The sequence below is a fragment of the Bos indicus genome, chromosome 3 (assembly GCF_029378745.1).
Source record: "Bos indicus isolate NIAB-ARS_2022 breed Sahiwal x Tharparkar chromosome 3, NIAB-ARS_B.indTharparkar_mat_pri_1.0, whole genome shotgun sequence".
In the NCBI taxonomy this organism is placed as follows: domain Eukaryota; kingdom Metazoa; phylum Chordata; class Mammalia; order Artiodactyla; family Bovidae; genus Bos; species Bos indicus.
Window position 1 is genome coordinate 102,677,816 of NC_091762.1, and position 17,802 is coordinate 102,695,617.

At 60.7% G+C, this 17,802-nt stretch overlaps 1 protein-coding gene across 8 annotated transcripts in view; it reads right to left on the reverse strand.

Moving 5' to 3' along the window:
• Positions 1 to 17,802, reverse strand: part of PTPRF (protein tyrosine phosphatase receptor type F) — an 84,371-nt gene that overhangs the window by 18,680 nt on the left and 47,889 nt on the right. For 3 of the 8 annotated variants that reach the window (XM_070786700.1, XM_070786697.1, XM_070786695.1), the window contains exons 8-14: positions 11,896 to 12,165; positions 9,799 to 10,380; positions 9,448 to 9,584; positions 8,862 to 9,006; positions 5,119 to 5,424; positions 4,247 to 4,440; positions 1,265 to 1,291 (exon numbers count right to left, since the gene is read on the reverse strand). In XM_070786700.1, coding sequence (XP_070642801.1) covers positions 1,265 to 1,291; positions 4,247 to 4,440; positions 5,119 to 5,424; positions 8,862 to 9,006; positions 9,448 to 9,584; positions 9,799 to 10,380; positions 11,896 to 12,165 — 1,661 coding nt within the window. The remainder of the gene's footprint in view (positions 1 to 1,264; positions 1,292 to 4,246; positions 4,441 to 5,118; positions 5,425 to 8,861; positions 9,007 to 9,447; positions 9,585 to 9,798; positions 10,381 to 11,895; positions 12,166 to 17,802) is intronic. The other 5 variants (XM_070786701.1, XM_070786699.1, XM_070786698.1 and 2 more) reach the window with 3 other exon arrangements.

Consider the following 17,802-nt stretch of genomic DNA (forward strand, 5'->3'; position numbering starts at 1 on the left):
AAGGAGGGACCAGACCGGGCCAGCCACCCCAGGCACGTGGGCCAGAGGTCTTGGGAGGGGGGCTGTGCGGTGCTGGACTCTGCGGGAGGCAGTACAGGCAGGTGGATGTGTGCCCAGGAGGACCCAGCCTTTCCGGGGAGCCACAAGCCTGAGGCAGACAAGCTGCTCATTCTTCCTTTCAGACAAGAACAAAGGGCCACACTGTTCCTTCACTGCATTGTACTGTGAATGACACCTCGTGAGGTCCGGGCACACGTGACACACAGGGCAGACAGCCTCGCTCGCACGTAGCACCTCGCTCAGCTCTTGGCACGCACACCCATGCAGCCTGCGGCTCCTCCTGCACCCACAGGCAGAGGGCCACCTGTAGACACTAACGCATGCACACGCACACCAGAGGGAAGTGAGGGGTGGGCTGAGGCGCCACCCTGCAGCACTGAGTAGGACCCCTCCTGTCCCCATCCAGGCCCTGGCTCTGTGAGCACCGTATGCCTTGCAAAGCTTGCTGGGGCAGGGAAGAGAGATGAAGAGGACAGGGAATCCCCCCAACCCTAGGGAGCACACTGTCTCCAGTGACGCCTGAAAAGTCAGCCAGGGCAGTGTCCCCCTGCCTTGGCAGGCCCTGCCCACATGCCCATTTCCAGCCAAGGCATCATTTCCAGAGACATGCGGAAAAACACCATGGGAGGCCAAGCCACACCACACAGAGGGAACAGTGGGAAGAGGAAGGGGACCACCGCGCAGTGGAGACAGAGCTGTCACCACCAGCCCTGGCGTCCCTCCAGCTCTGAGCCTCGGGTGGGGCCGCTGCAGCGGCCACCAAACCCTCGCAGGCCCCTTCTGCCCTGGCTGGAGGGTCTCCCAGGGCTGGGGCTCCAGAACACACCGATGCCGGAACCCAGCCCCGAGACCCGCCTCCCAGCCTGGGCCTGGAGCAGGTGATTTTTCACTCCAGGGATCAATAAGGCCTAACGATCAGGATCGGATTTAACTCCATCCCCATCTGGCCAGAGCAAGGGCCAGGGCCCGGTCGATCTTGAACACTGGTCTGAAATTGCTGCTTGACAGGCGAGAAGTAAGGATTAGAGAAAATGCCAATCACTGCTCAGCTCGGGGCTCGGCGTAAACGCCAATTTTCTCCAGATGTGGCTGGTGCCCTGTGGATCTTGGCGGCTCAGGCTGGGAGGAGAGGCGGGGGAGGGGGAGTGTCCCACGAGCCCAGCCTAACCCAGGTCTTGCCCGCGCTCGCACACCTCTTACTTACATAGTCCTCGGACTCCTCTGGCTGCCACTGACCGCGGTACGGGGAGAGAAAGGGAGACAGGATGTGAAGGACTCTGACCCTGAGAGGGCCTGGTTGGGGGAAGGCTGGTGGCAGGCACGAGGCAGAGGGGTGGCACCCCAGGACCACTCGCCATCCAAAGATCCCAGCCCCTGCCTCACAGGCCCAGCTGGGGGCATCAAGGCTGAGGAGGGGAGACCTGGAGGGCAGAGGGCCAGAGCAACAGGGCTCCCTGACATTGAGGGGTCGGAGGGCGCCGCCTGGAGGTGCTTAGAGGGAGAGGCTGCCAGACTTGAGGGGGTGGGTCCTACAGCTCAGGCAGAGGGGTGGGGAGACACGGAAGTGCTGTATTGTACACAGAAGTGGCTGTACTGGTTTGCTGGAAACAGTCCTGGTCTAAGCTTGCTGTCCTGGTATGATTACTCACAACATCTTTTACTCTCAGAAGCATCCCACTTGGGAAGACAGATTTTGCAGTGTGCTCTAGGCAAGTGATGTTGTCCCAGGAACAGCAGAAGCTATGCTGTGGCTGGAAGGGGCGGGGCAGACTGGTCAGCAAGATGACAGAGGCCAAGAGTGCCAAGTTCAGAGTCTGGACCCTGCCCTACGGGCACTGGGAAAGACCCAGTTCCTTCCCAGGATACCTGAACATCGAGATAGGAAGGCACAGATCTGGGCTGGCGCTACTGCTGCTGCTGATTCTCAATATGTTCTTCTCCAGGCTGTGGTGCATGGAGGGTGGAGGGAGGAAGGTTCTGGGGCACTGGAGGGCTGGGGGTTGAGAGCTGTCCAGCACAGCACAGGAAGCGGGGCCATGCCATCCCCCGACCATGGGGTCCTCTGGCCCAACCGCCTCACAGTGCTGGTCTGATCTCTGTCCAGCAATCCCAGTTGCTCCTGTTCTGGGAAGCTGTCTTGAAAGTCCTTGCAAGGAGTGTGGGACAAGATATGGGAGGAGGCCCTCGGCCGTCCCTCCTGGCCTCGGCCACTTTCTAAGGTGTGCCTGGGCCCAGCCCTGCTCTAGGTTCCTTGCCTAGGGGGATGGGGGTTGCCCTTGCTATCCAAGCCAGGCATAGGTGTGGAGGGCCTTGCAAGGGGGAGACTGAGAGACACGAAGGGAAAGAGAAACAGATTGAGGCAAAACACGGGGCCAGAGGACGGAAGGGATCACAGGAGAGAAGAGGACAGACAGATGAAAATGCAGTCAGCGAGAGGGAGAGACAGAAACAGAGAGGAAAGAAAAACAGACCACAGGGAAAAAAAGAGACAGGGAGGTGGAGTCAGCGGCCACGAGAAACAGACTGGAGATGGGGACACACACATGAAGGGAGACAAGTCTGGCCAAACAGTCGTGGGGGGCACGCACGCCACTGATGAGGCCTGGGCTGAGCAGATGGTGCTGTGGGGAAGGACAGGCTGTGATGTCCTTGACCAGGCACTCGGGGAACAGCTGGGCCCTGTGGCCAGGCTGGGAACCAGGCCCCATCTGCTCACCTCCTGGCCTGGAGCACAATGACCCAGTCCGGGTGTCAGGGGCTACAAAGGCGGGTCCTCCACCTTCATTCGGCTTCCCTAGAGCTCGGGCGCATGTTTACCTCCTGTCACAGGAGATCTGAGACCAAGAGGACAGTGCCCTGCGTCCTCCGGCCCAGCTCCCTTCTAACCACTCGGGACCAGAAGGGGGCACCCGAAGAGAAGCAGCTTCTCTGGAGCCGCAGTGGCTGCAGCTGTGCTGCTGGTCTCCTGGGGCGGCAGGGCCGGAGGGAGCCCATTCCCCATTCCCGGGATGCTTCTGGGTGGGTGTGTCCACCCACCGAGGCTCCAGGAAGAGCCCTCAACCTGCCCCAGGAATGTAGTCACAGGCCCGCCTTCTCCCCCCTGCTCCCTTAGTGCTGGGTGGGCCCAGAGGAGGAACAGCGTAGCCTCTGGGCAGAAAACTGAAGCCAGCTGGAGCTGGAGACACGAAAGCCCTGCCTGCCTGTGGGTGAGTCCAACCCTAAGTGCAGCACGAAGGACACCAGTCTGATCCCAGCCTGCGGGACGGGGGTGGTGTGAAGAGCCAGACAGGGGGCCGGGGCGGGGGGTTGCATTCTGGGGGTAAGTCAGGCTCCACCCCCTCACAGCCCTGATTCTGGACAGAAAGCCCTTCAGCACAGACACGCCGCCAGGTGTCGTGAATCTTCAACAGACTATGTGGGGAGGGAAGTTATGATAGCAATTACAGGCCTTTCCCAGGAATCCTGAGACCTGGTCTCATATCTGAGCTCAGCCACCCCTTCCTGGGAAGTTCTGGCCCGCTCGCCCAGTCTCCCAGTGCCCCAGGTTCTCCTGGATAGCCAAACAGTGCTGAGAATACCCCAGGAACCTCACCCCAAGCTCCTGGGCAGAAGCACCATCCCCTGAGGACGGAAGGGTGTAGAGGTGTGAGTGAGACGGGCCATAAGCCCAGCCCTTGAGAGCAAACATCAGCCTGGCCCGATTCACGGAACTCTGCCAGGACAACAGCCAAATGGGGGAGGTGACCGCCCCGGCTGTGAGAGGAGGAAGGCACAGCTCGAAAACCCAGCCTAACAGACAGCGGGTGCATTTCCTGCGAGCCGCCAAGGAGGGCTTGGGGTGTTGGGCTGAGGCCTGGGTGTGTGCCGACAGAGCTCTGCACTGCTGGCACCAGTGGCTGAGCCACTGAGGTGACTGCCAGGCTGGGACTGCCACCAGGGCAGGTGGGGCTGGCCAAGCCTGGGTTGGGACAGCTCGGGCAGACCCAAGACAGAGAAGGGAGTGATCCTGGCAGCTGGCCCTAACCTCCTGGTCTCAGCGCTTCCCCAAATGCCACAGCATGTCTTGGTGTCACCGGCCCTCTGAGAGCAGGCAGGGGAGGGGAGCGAACCTGGGTTCCAAAGAGGAAGTGGAATGTGATGGTCTCGCCCGCCTGCCTGCCGACCCCACCACCTCCCGGGGGCACACCTGGGCCTCGGCCAGCATGACGTCCTGGATGATGGGGGCGCCGCGGGGCTCGCCATTCTCCAGCCGCACGTAGGTGACCTGGTAGCCGCGGATCTGGCCATGCTGCTTGCTGGGGACGGGCAGCTTCCAGGAGACGCGCACGGCAGTGGAGTTGAGCGGCTCCACCTCCACCTTCCGCGGTGGCCCACTGGGCACTGAGGACCAGAAGGAGGAGGAAGTCAGGTGCATGGAGAAGGAAGTCAGGCGGGCACAGCACAGCTGCAGTGCCATGCCTCCGCACCCCACTGCCCCTGATGCGGTTGCCTTAGACTGTCTGTCCTGCAGAGGAACGTGGAGGGCTCCCTCCACCTGCACGGGGAAGAGCCTGGGACTCTGCAGCCCTTGGGCCCAGGACTGCCTCACTCGGTGGGGAGGAGGACCAAGGTGGGAGGTGGGGCACCAGGCCTTCGACCTGCCCAAGTCAGCACAATCTGTGCTGTCTCCTCTGGGCCCTGCGTCACCCTGACATCTAGTGAGGTGAGCCTCACTAGTGTCTCCAGAACCAGTCTCTCTGATTCTTGCCCTCTTTGGCCTCAGCCTTTTGAGGCTCCCCTGCTTGGGGAGCTCCGGGGCTGGGATTCAGGCACAGGCTGTCCCACGAGCTCCATCTCCCCAGGCGGGGCCATTAAGCCTGTACTGGGAAGATGGGGAGTCCCCCAGAGGCACTCGGGAGGCTGAGCCCTGGGTGTCCGGTGGGGACACCTCTTGCCTAGACCGAGGCACAGCCTCTCCTGCCTGCAGCATCCTGCTGGGCTGTCCCGTGCATCCTCACCCGTAGCAGGCAGCTCTCCTGTCCCCCGCCCCTCCCCTTGCCTATCCCCAGCGCTGCCTACCGTCCTCGTCGGTGCGGACCAGCACCGGGCTGCTCTCGGGGCCGGGGCCCACGTCCGTGTGCGCCCGCACCCACACCCGGTACTCCGTCCACTTCTCCAGGCCCACCAGGTCCCAGCTGGAGTGCTCGCGGCCGATGCCGTCCACCACGTGCCGCCCACGGTCCTCGCCGTCCACCGCCTCGTAGGCCACCGAGTACTGGGTGATGACGCCGTTGCGGCTGTCGGCCGGCGGCGGGACCCAACTTACCCGGACGGTGGTGGAGCCCACGCTCACACACGTCACCTTCTGGGGGGGTGCGGAGGGGGCTGGGGGAGACAAATGGGGGGGAAGCAGGCAGATGGAGGGTGGGGGGCCACAGGCACAGTAACCGGTCACGGAGGACAGAGACTCACCCAGGCGGGCTACTCCCGGGGGGCTGGCGTGGTTATTCCCGGGGCCCCTCCAGGCAAGCTGCCGCCACTGGCCACCAGACAGCCCGGCTCTCCCGCCGGACCACAGGCTCTCCACACACGCACGCACACACACACACAGGCCTCTAACGCAGTGCCTCACACATCCACCGTCTCATACGAAACACACACGGCATCAGACACACACAAGCAACAGAGGCCATGCCACCCTCATCCCTGCTCACGCCTACAACCACTCATGGCTGTGCCCACAGCTCTCCCCTTCTCAGGACAAGTGACCTGATGGCTCTTGTGGCGCGAGGCGGCCTGAGCCTGTGTCTGCCTGGACAGGGTGTCTATGGCCAAGGTGCAAAGCCCCCGGGGCAGTCTAAGGGAAAGGACCCATCAGAGGGGCCCTCACTCATCATTCCCAGACCCCAGTCCCACTGAGAACTCCGCTGTCATCACGGGGGTGTTCTCATCGTGAGTTCTGTTACCACCCTGCCCAGGATGCCAGCAGCCCCTCAACCCACTGGCTCCCAAGTCCCTCACCTTCAGAGCCTTCTCCTCCCTGCACTGCGGGCGTCCTGCCCCAGACACTGCCACTCTCTCTACAACTGGCCTCCAACACCCCCTGACAGGCCCTCGCCTCATGGCCCAGCTCAGCTGCTCAGGGTCCCCAGCCCACTGCCTGCCCTGCAGCCCCAGGGTCCCCATCTGCTGACCTACCATCCTCACTGCCCTTGCTATTCAGCTTAGACGCTCACCACTCATACCAACACGCCAAACTCTGAGCTCCTGCCTAGCCTGCGGCAGGTTCTGAATGACCCCATCCCCCACCCCCTCCAAGGCAGCACACGGGGCAGGTAGAAGAACCTGCCAAGGCTGGTGAGAGCCCTGTGAGTGCCCATGGCTCCCGGGACGATCCACGCTTGTCGGCTGGCCTCTGCTCTCTGCCCGCCACCCCCTACCACGCCGCTTGACGTAAAACACCTTCCACCTCCTCCACGCTCCTCAAACCTCCCTTCCTCTCGGCAGATAATCCCATCTCCTACTCTGCAGAGAAAACCAAGACCTCCCGACAGCAGCTCCTGCAGCTCTCAGTACCAAACCCACCAACTGGCCAGCTTTGGCTGCGGGTTTCTCCTTCCCCCACCCCAGGAAGGAAGGGAGTACCTTCCTGTCCAAGGCCAGTCTCTCCCCTTGCCTGTGCTCTACCCTCTTCCTCACTTCACAAGGTGCCAACTATCCTCTTTTCCGCACTGTCTACTTCTCGTGGACACATTTCCAATGACGTTTATGTGTGCTCAAGATTTCCCCATCTTAGTCTTCCTACATCCCATCCTTGGCCCCACAGCCTCCCCTACTGCACCAGCTGCAGTGTCCCCTTTCTCAGCTAAGCCTCTGTCTCTACCTCCGTGTCTCCCACACAAGCCTCCTGGGTCGCCAGTCGGCTTCAGCCCCTCACGCCAGGTCCACCCCTGCGTGTTACTACACCCAGTGGTCACGCTCTGGCCCTGACCACTCAGCAGTAACATCTGGTCTCCTTCTTGAAACTCTCTTCTTCTGACCTCCAAGACACCGCCATCTCCTGGAGTCCCTCCCATCCCTGGTCCTCCTTCTCAGTTGAACTCCAGCCCCAGCTCTGGATCCCGGCCACCCGCCAAGCATCAGCGCCCAGATGGCACACAGCTTCCCGAGCCTGGGGGCCTCTGCACCAGGCGTGCCGCTCATGCCTGCTTCTGTCTCACTTCCCATCCCAGGGAGTGAGTGGCACCACTCTCCTCCCAGGTCTGCACACCATGTACAAGGCTGCACCCGAGGCACCCCTCTCCCTTAGCCCACCCCCACACCTAATCTGTCACGAAGCCTGGCCAGCGGGATCCCAGACAGCTCTCAAAACCACCCCCGACCCCCACCTCCAGCTCCCCTAAGCCGCCACCACTTACCTAGAACGACGCACACCGCCTCCCGTCTCCAGCGTGCTGTTGGGCTGTTCCGCGCATTCTCACCCTTAGCTAGGCAGCTCTAGGCAGTTTCCTGTCCCCAAAGCCCTGATGCTGTCGTCAGGGGGCTGCTCTGGCCATACTGGCTGGCTGCTCACCCTGACCACAACCAGGCGCCTTCCTGCTTCAAGGTCTCTGGCACCTGCTGACCCCCTGCCTAGGGCTTCCGTGTCACCCAAGGAAGCCCCTTTGACCCCTCAGATAACACCAGCTTCCCGTCACATCTTCTCTCCACTGTTTGTTTCCTCCACGGCACTTTACACAAATATAATTAAAAGCTCATTTGGGTAATTGTGGGTTTAATATCTGTCTTCCCCACTAGACAAGGACCCCCGCGGGCAGAGGCCACGTCATGGTTGTGCTACTCCCAGCAGGGTGCATGGGCCCCGGCAGGAGTGTGGCAGGTGCTTGTAGAATGAATCCAGGAACACCAAGTCACACACGGCACATTCACACAATCCCATGTGACAAAAGGGGCCTCACAGGACCATGACATGTCATCACACGTGCTGTCTCAATGCCACGACCCCAACCAGCCACACATACTTGGCCCCATTATCACAGGCAACCTCACAGATGATGGCTCACTGTGGCCATGTGAGTACAGAGCCCATGGGCTCGCAATCTGTCGCCGGGAGGGAGAGGTGCAGAGAGCCAGACACCCTGAGACACACTGGTTGGGTCCCAATCCTAAGAACAGCCAATGGACACACCCAGACCCAACCACAGTGACAGACACCTTCAGGGGCTGCACAGCTGGGTGCTCAGACATGGACACACTCACAGCATCAGTCTCACGCAGGAACACAGTTGCACGCAGCACTCCTAAATGCGTACACACACAGCCTCATGCACAGTCCAACATGCGAGTGCCACACGGCCCCGGTGCGCCTCATCTCCCCCCGTGCGGCTGGCTCGGTGAGACTGCCTGGCTCACAGGGACTCCGTGGAGGGGGCAGGAGGCAGGAATATGGGTAACAGGGAGATGAGATGTGGGGACACAGGAGGGAAGACGCCGCTGGAGCAGCTCGGAAACACAGCGAGCACAGCGGTCCCTCGATGGAGGGTGGCTGCGGGCTAATGTGACCAGCACAGAGCGGGTGGGGGAGGAGACACAGAACTTACCTGGGCGGGGGCAGGGCTGAGGGAAGGCAGGAGGTGGGCAGGGAGCAGCAAGGGCAGCAGCCGCCCGGATGCAGACTAGAGGGCACTTACCTGTCCCTCACTTGGGATCCAGACTGAGCCCAGGGCCCAGCGGAACTGACCACCCGCCTGGTCGAGGGGAAAGGGTGCGCATGTGTGTATACCCGCCCAGCTGTAGCAGCCGTGGCTCTGGGAGACACTTACTGGACTGTGCTGTGCGAGCCTCAATGGTGGGGGTGAAGACTCCCACCCCCAGCTCAGAGCGGGCGGCCAGCTGGAAGCGGTACAGTGTGTCGGGCTTCAGGTCCTCTACGGTATAGGAGGACGTGGGGTCGAAGGTCACCTTGTGCTGGAAGAGCAAAGAGCACTCACTGACCACCCTGACCTCAAAGGTCACTCAGAGGTCACCCCCAACACGGGCTGATCCCTGCGGACCCACTGTAGCTGCAGGGCTGGTTCCCTGCCATGTGGCCACGTGGCCCATGCAAGGGCACCTCACTGACCACATGGGCATGGGAACACCACGGACATGGTGGCCTGGGGAACTTGAGGGCTCTGCTGGTGCCATGAGAGCCACAGAGCCGAGAAGACCCAGGACGGACTTAGGAGCTCTGTCCCCAGCACAGGGGTGACAAAGACTACAGAACCACACAGGCCAGCAAGGGTCCCAGAGCCTCAAGGGGCTGTGTCCCCACGACCCCAGAATCCAGGAAAGCCTGCCTAGGAGAGCCCAGCACGGACCCCCAGGACCGGGAGCAGCCCCCCTCCCTCCACACTGCTGGGTGTTCACCTGCTGGCCCTCGTCCTCTGCCGCCCAGTACACCAGCTCATACTTGACGATCCGCTCCTGCGGGGGCAGCAGCCACGAGAGCTGGATCCTGGTGTCTGAGTCCACCTCGGCCTGGAAGTCCGCGGGCTGGGCAGGCACTGCAACACCCCAGCCAGGCGCCGTCAGCCTCACCAATCCCCCAAGGGCAGGGGCCCCCAGCGGAAGGAGGCAGGGCCTCACCCAACCCCCACCCTGCCTCCCCAGTGGCTGTGTGTGCAGATACGGGCTTTCATCATCCCAAAGACCGCCCCCACCACCCCCCGGCTCACGGCCCGAGGGAGGGGGGTACCATCCAGCCTGGCCTGCGCCTACCTCCCTGCTGCGTCTTGACCTGGATGGTGGGGCTGGGGGGGCCGTCGCCCACGGCGGTGAAGGCCAGCACACGCAGGCTGTAGGTGATGCCAGGCAGCAGGCTGCCCACAGTGGTGAGGAGCCCGGCGTCTGTGTTGTGCTTGTGCCAGGCGCTCAGAGGGCGGCGGGAGTCGGGGGTGTAGTAGACGCGGTAGCCCCGCACCAGGCCGTTAGGCTCCTCGGGCGGCTCCCACTGCACCAGCATGGTGCTGGCGCTTAGCATGCGTGCCTGCACGCGGCGCGGGGGGCTGGAGGGCGCCTGCTCCCCCGTGCGCGCCCGCACCGCCTCGCTGGGCGGCCCGCGCCCGATGCTGTTCACCGCCAGCACGCGGAAGGCGTACTCTGAGAAAGGGCTCAGGCCGCCGATGCTGTAGCGGGTGGTGGCCACGCCGTCCACCTCCTGGAAGGGGCCTTCCGTGCCCGCTGGGCGGTACTGGATGCCATAGTAGGATACAGGCTCTGAGTTCCCAGAGTCCCAGGTCAGAGTGACGCTGGTGGCAGTTGTCTCTGTCACCACAAGGTCAATTGGAGGCTTCGGCAGGGCTGGGGACAAAGTGGAAGGCTTAGGGCTGCCTGAGGTCATGACCCCAGGAGCTGACCTTGCCCTGGGGTTCATCCAACCAGAGTGTGGTTGACCCCACCCCCACAGCCCTCCCCTGCAAAGAATCGCCTGAAAAGCCCTCGGTGACCACTGAGGTCTGGTAGCGGGGGCTGGTGGCCAGGCCCGTCAGTGCCTGCAGGGGCCTTGGGTCATTCGGTGTCCACCTAAGTCACTTCTAGGACTCCCTGGACCTCACACCAGCCCTGGTGGCTCATTGAGCAAACGGACCCAGAGGTGGCCTGCCTGGGCCCGTGCAGATGGGAGACACACAGGCCTCTGCAGTGCATCTGGGCTCACCCATTGGCAAGTGTGTGTAACAGGGGCGGGGAGAGGGAAGGGATTTCCTCAGGGAATGATCCTGGATTTGAGAGAGACGGATGGGGCTGCTGGCCCCACGGACACCATGGCTTGGCTCAAAAGGAGGGGAGAAGTCCCAGGTCCACAGCCAATCCCCGAACAACAGGCACTCACAAACTGAGTGCTGCTGGGGCGCCAGGCACTGCGCTAGGGCTGAGGACGCACTGTTACACGGTCACGTCGCTGCGCTCATGGGGTTCATATACCAGTGCGAGAGAGACGCGATCAGCGAGCAATGATCATGGCTCTGGTATGTGTAATGCAGCAGAAAGCAGGGTGCTGAGATGGAGAAAAGTCCAGGGTGTCCCTGAATGGGGTGATTGGGGAAAGCTTCCCAGGACTGAGACCTGGAGAGCGAGGTGGAGCCAGTGACAGCAAGGGTGGGGTGAGAGCAGGTGACACTTGGGACTGTCAGCCTGCTCAGGTCACAGCAGTGCGGATCCTGGTCTTTATCTTAAAAGCAGTCAGAAGCCACCGCAGGGTGTTTCTCCCTTCTATAATGTGATGCTGCTCTGTTAAACAGAGGACTCACGCTGCAGAACGGGGGTGTTATCAGAGGGAAGACTGGAAGCAGAGCGCCCCAAGGAGTCTGGTCTACATGTGGCTGTCCTAGGGCCAGGGCAGAGAGAACCCACCTGCCTTGGCTACTGTTTCCCATCCTTCTTTCTGGGAGGCTGGGAAAGCTGAGGGTCCAGTTCTATGGTTAGAGGGGTGTGTGGTGGATTCAGACCCCCAGGGTTCAAGTCCCTGCTCCATCATTTACTTCCCTGTAACTCTGTGCCTCAGTTTCCTAACTTATAAAATGGGAACAACAAGAGAATCTATCTGCCAGGGTGACGCCACCTGAACAATATAACCTGTGCTTCCTAACCAGCACGGCATCTGCCCCGCAGGGACCTAGCACCTGTTAGCTCAAATATTTAAGCCAGTTTCTGACAGAAAGCCTTCCGTCCACCACTGAGGGCCAGGAGGACCCCCAGGGCCAGGCACCAGCAGGGTAACAACCCTCAGCCCCACCCATCTCCCGGCAGTCATGCCCCCCTTCCCCGCCCAGTCCAGGGAAGGCCACGGGCCATGGCCAGCACACCAGTGAGGCTCACCTTTCACGGTGACCTGGGCCGTGGCCTCGATCATGCCCAGGGAGGAGATGGCCACGCAAGTGTAGTTGGCGGAGCGCACCACGTTGCTGAGCTCCAGCACATTGCGGCCGACCGGCATCTCGTCCTCCTTGGTGAGCTCTTCGGCCCCCATCATCCACTTCACGTAGGGCATGGGTGCGCCAACGGCGACGCACGTCAGGTTCACGCTGCCGCCCGGCATCACCTCCTGGCTGCTGGGAGGGATGGAGAAACGCGGAGCCACGCGGCGCACTGCGGGAGGAGGGAGAGAGGCGCTCACAGGCCGGGCAGGGCACGTGTGCGGGTGGAAGGGCAGGGGCCCCTCGTCCAAGAAGCCCCTCTCGTCAGAGCCAAGGGGTGGGGTTCCTGGGCCCTGGCTGACCCCCACCCATTCTGCTTTGGGGCCAGAATAGCCCCCGCTCTCAGGGAATGTCTGGAACACGAGAGATTCTGCAACCAAGCTCCCGTTTTACAGCCTAGGAAACTGAGGCCCAGGATTACAGGGGAATCAGTGCAAAGCCTGTAGGGGCCACATCCCAGGTTGCTCTCCAGTGCCCACCTCTACCTGCTCCCACCCCTACCCCCACCAAGGAGGGTCTCCAGCAGGGCTAGCTGGGGCACTAGTGCGAGAGATCCAGGCACCCTAGGGTGGAGGGTCCTCAGAGCAGGACTCGGGCAGGGCAGAGGGTCAGCCCGGAAGTGATGTGGCCACCTTCTCTGAGGCCACTGCCTCCACCTCCAGGCTGTGATCCCCGGGGAAGAGATGAGGGCAGCAGCAGGACCACCTCCCAGGACCTCAGCCTGGCAGAGCCTGAGAACCCAAGAGGAGGGGCTGCTTCCAGGAGGGACTGGACAGGGGCCAGAGTTCTGGGCGGGCCAGGGACGTGGTCCGCGGGCAGGATGGGCATGACGATGGCAGTAACATGATGAGGGTGCCAAGCAGACGGCTTTCGGCACCAATGGACAGGGTCTCAAGGGGGAGGGTGGCTGTGCCTGGCCACAACCTCCAACCTTGGGCTCCCCGGGAAAGAAGCTGTTCTGCGCTTCTCAGTTCAAGGTGCAGCCTGGACCCCCCTCCCACCCCGCCTGCCAAAGTCTCGAGCTTGGTAAAGACATTCGGAACATGCAGAAGGAGGGAAGGCAAGCAAAACCTAGCCATGGGCAGACATGCTTGGCATGCAAACAGGGCATGCAGTTGGTGGGCAGAGGCTGGGGTGTGTCCTTCCTGGGCACCCCTACACGCAGGGCTGAAGAAGGCAGGCAGCGAGGCTAAGATTAGACCCAGAGGGCATCACTCAGGGTGCAGGTCTCTGAGGGTCCTTGCTGGGGAGCCCAGGCATGCAAAGGACCCATGGTGCTACATCGGGAACACCTCCACCACAGATGCCAGACTGCTGCTCGCTCAGCCCAAAAGCATGGAATCAGAGCTGGAAGTAACTGCAGACACCACCTGGTCCAACCTGTGACCTCATTACACAGAGGTCAAAGCTGCAACCCACAGACCAGACATCCAGCAAATCACCAGGTCCTGCTAAAGCACCACCTAAGATAGCTTTCCAACACTCTAATTTCTTGCCAAGTCCACAGGTGAATGCCACTTCCAAAGTCCAAGCCACCATCCTTCCCTGGATTGCTGTGCTGTGTTCTCCATTGCTCCTCCTGCTCTGGTCATCCCCCGACCCGGTCACTGGCCCTCCACAAACAGCCGGCACAAATCCTTATCTGTTCACGTTACCTGCCTGGTTAAAAACTCTCGCACCGAGCTTTGAATGACTCCTCAGCCCTCATTTTACTCAGCCTCAACTGTACCCACACTGCCTCCCTCTGAGGCCTCCAGTCAGAGCCAAAGCACCGCCAGTGCCACAGCCAGCGCCAGGGGCCGCGTCTACTTCCCTCGGTGCCCCGCGCTCACTGTGGTGTCAGCGTGTCTCCTCCCAGAACTGGCATCCCCATCTTCTTAGGAGAACCATCTCAGCCCCCATTTTTGGTTCATGGGCTATGCGACCCAGATGTGGCTCGAGAGGTAGAACCTTTGGCCTTTTGCGAAAACTATTAAGACACGTGGCTTTTCCTCTCCACTTCTGGTCTCTAACCTGGGGGGTGGGAGGCTGGGGACCACCTTTCACAATACTCGACAGGACCTGCTTGAGAACAAAGGAGCTACTGAGGAGAGCAGAGGTAGAGACAGAGACAGAAGAATGCCTGACCGAACTGTTTAAACACCTGGATCCAGCCGTGCCTGACGCCAAATCTACTTCTCTACTTTCAGTTTTGTAAGACAAGAGTTTCCATGTTTGGCGTTAAGCTGATAGAAGTGGGCTTCTGTCATCTGTCCTAAAGCCGGGAGTCTGCACTGGGTGGCAGAGCAGTGCTGTGCGGCAGGGGCACAGGTGGACCCCGGGGGCACGGCTGGCAGGAGAAAGCCACGACAAAGAGCTTCCTTTGAGCACTCCCCACAAACAGCAAAAGGCTGGGAGGCTCGGACATGGTGCAGGCACTCCCTGGGCTCTGGTGCTGAACCTGGGGCACAGGTCATGAGGCGCGGCATGCCCGCTGGTGGAGATGTAGCCTGGCTAAAGCAAAGAGGCTCACTAACTGACCAGCTCTCTCCTTGCCTCTCCCCTCTGTAGCCTGGCTAAGGCAAAAAGGCTCCGCGGTCCTAACTGACCAACTCTGTCCTTGCCTCTCCTCTCTGCCAGTGGCTTCCCCGTCTCCTCCTTGTTCATGGGCATCCAAATGGGTCTGGGGGGAAGAGAACCACTCTCGGGCACCTCCTCTGGGCTGCGGGTTTCCACACTGTGGATGCCGGCACCTCCCAGTTAAAGAGGCGGGAACTGACAGCTGACACTCAGGGACGTGTTTATACACGTACTGGAAGCAGGTCCGTGGGATGAAAAGCTCAGGGCCCTTTGAGCCCTGGCTCACAGGGTGAAAAGAGAGACCCAGGCGGCTCCATGAAGAAGCTTCTGGGTCTCTTGAGGCTGCCGGGAGAAACACTCTCCAGTTGGCATGAGGATGGGCCTCAAGCCTGTGTCAGGGACACACCTGCCAGCTTGACGGTGGTCAGTGGCAGAATCTTGGGACCCGATCAGGTCCCTGGACATGAGAACAAAGAGCCCCAGGGGAAGGAAGTAGGTCATTGGTGGATAAACCTTAGGTCTCAACCTAAGCTGTGAAGAAAACTGACCGGTCTTTACCTCAAACAGTCCCGGAGGACAAGGTGTTCTCGCCACTATTAGGAAATAAGGGCCCTTGGGGAACTAATATTGAGAAGGGTTTGTTTTTATTTTTAAATTCCCCCCTTCCAGATGCAAGTGGAAGGGAGAACCCCAGGGGCTAAGGATGAGTGAGAGGTCAGAGGTGAGCCTTAGGATCACCCCTAGCACCAGGGCAGGGCCTCAAGCCCAGGGACTCCTGGACGGCACGCTCCAGCAGGGCACGTCCCTTCACAGGCCTGCTGGGCTTCAGCCAACACAAAGAGCCTGGACAGGTTTGCCGCAGAGCAGACTCATCTTCCCCACGGTGTAGGGGCTAGGACTACAGAGAGAAGGTGGGGGTAACAGAGGCAAGTGACCACTTCCTGGGACCCTGAGTATCTGTGGAGTCCCGAGTTCTGGATGGTCACCCCGCTGTCCCAAGCGCCAGGAGTGGCTGGTGCCTCCCTGCAGTCACTGACACGAGGCCTCCAGAAGGGGCAGGACTCGCCCTGGACTCGGGTCTACTGACAGCAGCAACAGCAGGGAAGGAAAAACCAGGGCCGGGGAAAAAACGCACCTAGGGTCTAATCCTGAGCTCCAACAATGACGGTCTATTACTGTTCCCCGAGCATCCTTACTGCTGACATTTTATAGACAATTTCCAAAACAGGGCCTTGCCATTTCTGGGTTATATTTCAGCTGTAACTTTTAAGTCTAATTATTTGAGCTGACAACCCCCTATAATAGGGCGGTGCGGCGCCTGGAGGCATCGGCATTCAGTGGAGTGACAGCCTAATCGCAGGGGGGAGGCAGCCCCGCAATCGGCATTCACTTGCGGAAATTTCTCTGATGAAAATAACACAACATTAAGGAGGGGATAAGGGGCAGGATCCACCGTATCAAGATAAAATAACTCTTTAATAAATAACCTTGTGGCTGCCGCAGAGCAGTAATTAAATGCCAGCGCACTCGGCACACAGTTTTAAGTAAAGCTGGAAAAATGTAAGATGTAATTATCAGCACCAAACAAATTACCAGCACGGCAAATCCCCCCTGGAATATTTAGAAACTCATTTCTGCCTTCCCATTAAATATTATTTTTGGTGGAACCATGGAATGGTAAAAGGAGAAGGGACAAGGGACCGGGAGGGCGGGGGAGGGGCCCAGGGGGAGGCGGTGGCAGGCTGGGCTCTCTCTGCTGATGACCGTTTTCTGAACTCGCCCCAGGCAGATTTGCCCGGTCAGCGAAACGGTGTAACTGAAATGCCCCAGAGCTCAGGAGTGCATATGATGATGCTCAGGGCTGGTATCTGAGCCAAGGCTGCAGTCCTCCTCCCGACAGGCTCCCTCTCCTCGTGGAGGAAACCCAACCCACAAAGAGAATGCACAGGACACCAGGTGGCCCGGGTCTGCTCCCTGGGGCTTCGCCCAGTGGACGGGAGCGCCTCCTCTGACGGCTCAGACCAAGGGACACAGGAAGGACTGCCGCCTGTGTCCTTGCCCCTCGGCCCCTGCTGTTGGACTGAGGGCGAGGAGTAGGGGCCTGGCCCTGAGGGTGTGAGACTGCTCTGGAATGGGGTGCTGCGAGGTCTCCGGGAAGCCCTCCCCGACCCACGGCCATGCTAGGGCTGCTGCGAGGCTCACACATGGCTCTAAGCAGCAGCTGACTGCTCGGTCAGATGTGAGCTCCTGGTCAAATGATGCCCAGCACCCAGTGTGGGGCTGGGGAAATGCCAGCTGTCTGGGAGAAGGTGGGAAGCTTGGACCAGGTGGGAAGGCCCTCACCTGGATCTCGCTGGAGAGGGAAGAGACCAGTCAATGGGACGCCTCCTCAGTGAGCCAAGGTGACGCCACTCACCCTTTGCCCGACACTAAGCTCGGTGGGCACAGCATGGCTGCTGTCCGTCCAGCTTCGGGGAGGTGCTCAAGGGTAGTGCAGACCCTGGAGGACGTTCACCCTGGGCTGCAGGATCTTGAGGGGTGAGCTCATTCTAGATTAGCCTTCCCCTTCATCTTCCCAACGGTTTCAGCTGAGCGCTAGCAAATGTGGATTTTAAGCAGGGGGGATGGGGGGAACTGTGGAAGGCCTCACAGGTGCACATAAAGCCCTACAGCTCTTGCAGAGCCCACAACCACTTCTGAGCTCCACCTGGAGCAGACAGCTGGCCTGGCCTGGGCACAAAGGCAGGGCCCAGTCTTGTGCCATGCACCGTGCCCCCCCAACCTCCCCAGCAGGGGAGCCCAGCTAAGGGGACATGCAGACACGTGGGGTGGTCAGGGACCCAAGCAGCAGAAACATGCGGGGCAGGGGGACCTGCCCACCCACCCCTGGTCCTGCCCACCCACCCCTGGTCCTGCCCGCCTGCCGGCTCGAACAATGGGAGTGCAGAGCCCGACGGGTGGGCAGGCCTGACTGGGGTGAGCCCGAAGAGCTGACCGAGCCCTCTGGTCCCTACTGACGGGGGCATCCCGTCGATGGACGAACTGTAGATGGATAAGAAGTGAAAAGGACCAACCTTCTCGCTGATCTGAGAGATGAGAGTTTGGGTTGATGGCAGAGTGCGATGAGGATGAGGAGGGAATAAAAAAAAGACAAGGAGAAACACAGAGAGAGTAAAAACAGGCCAACCTTCATCTGCCCACACAGCACGGAAACGAGACAAGACTCTTGTGCCCCACGCACACACACGTG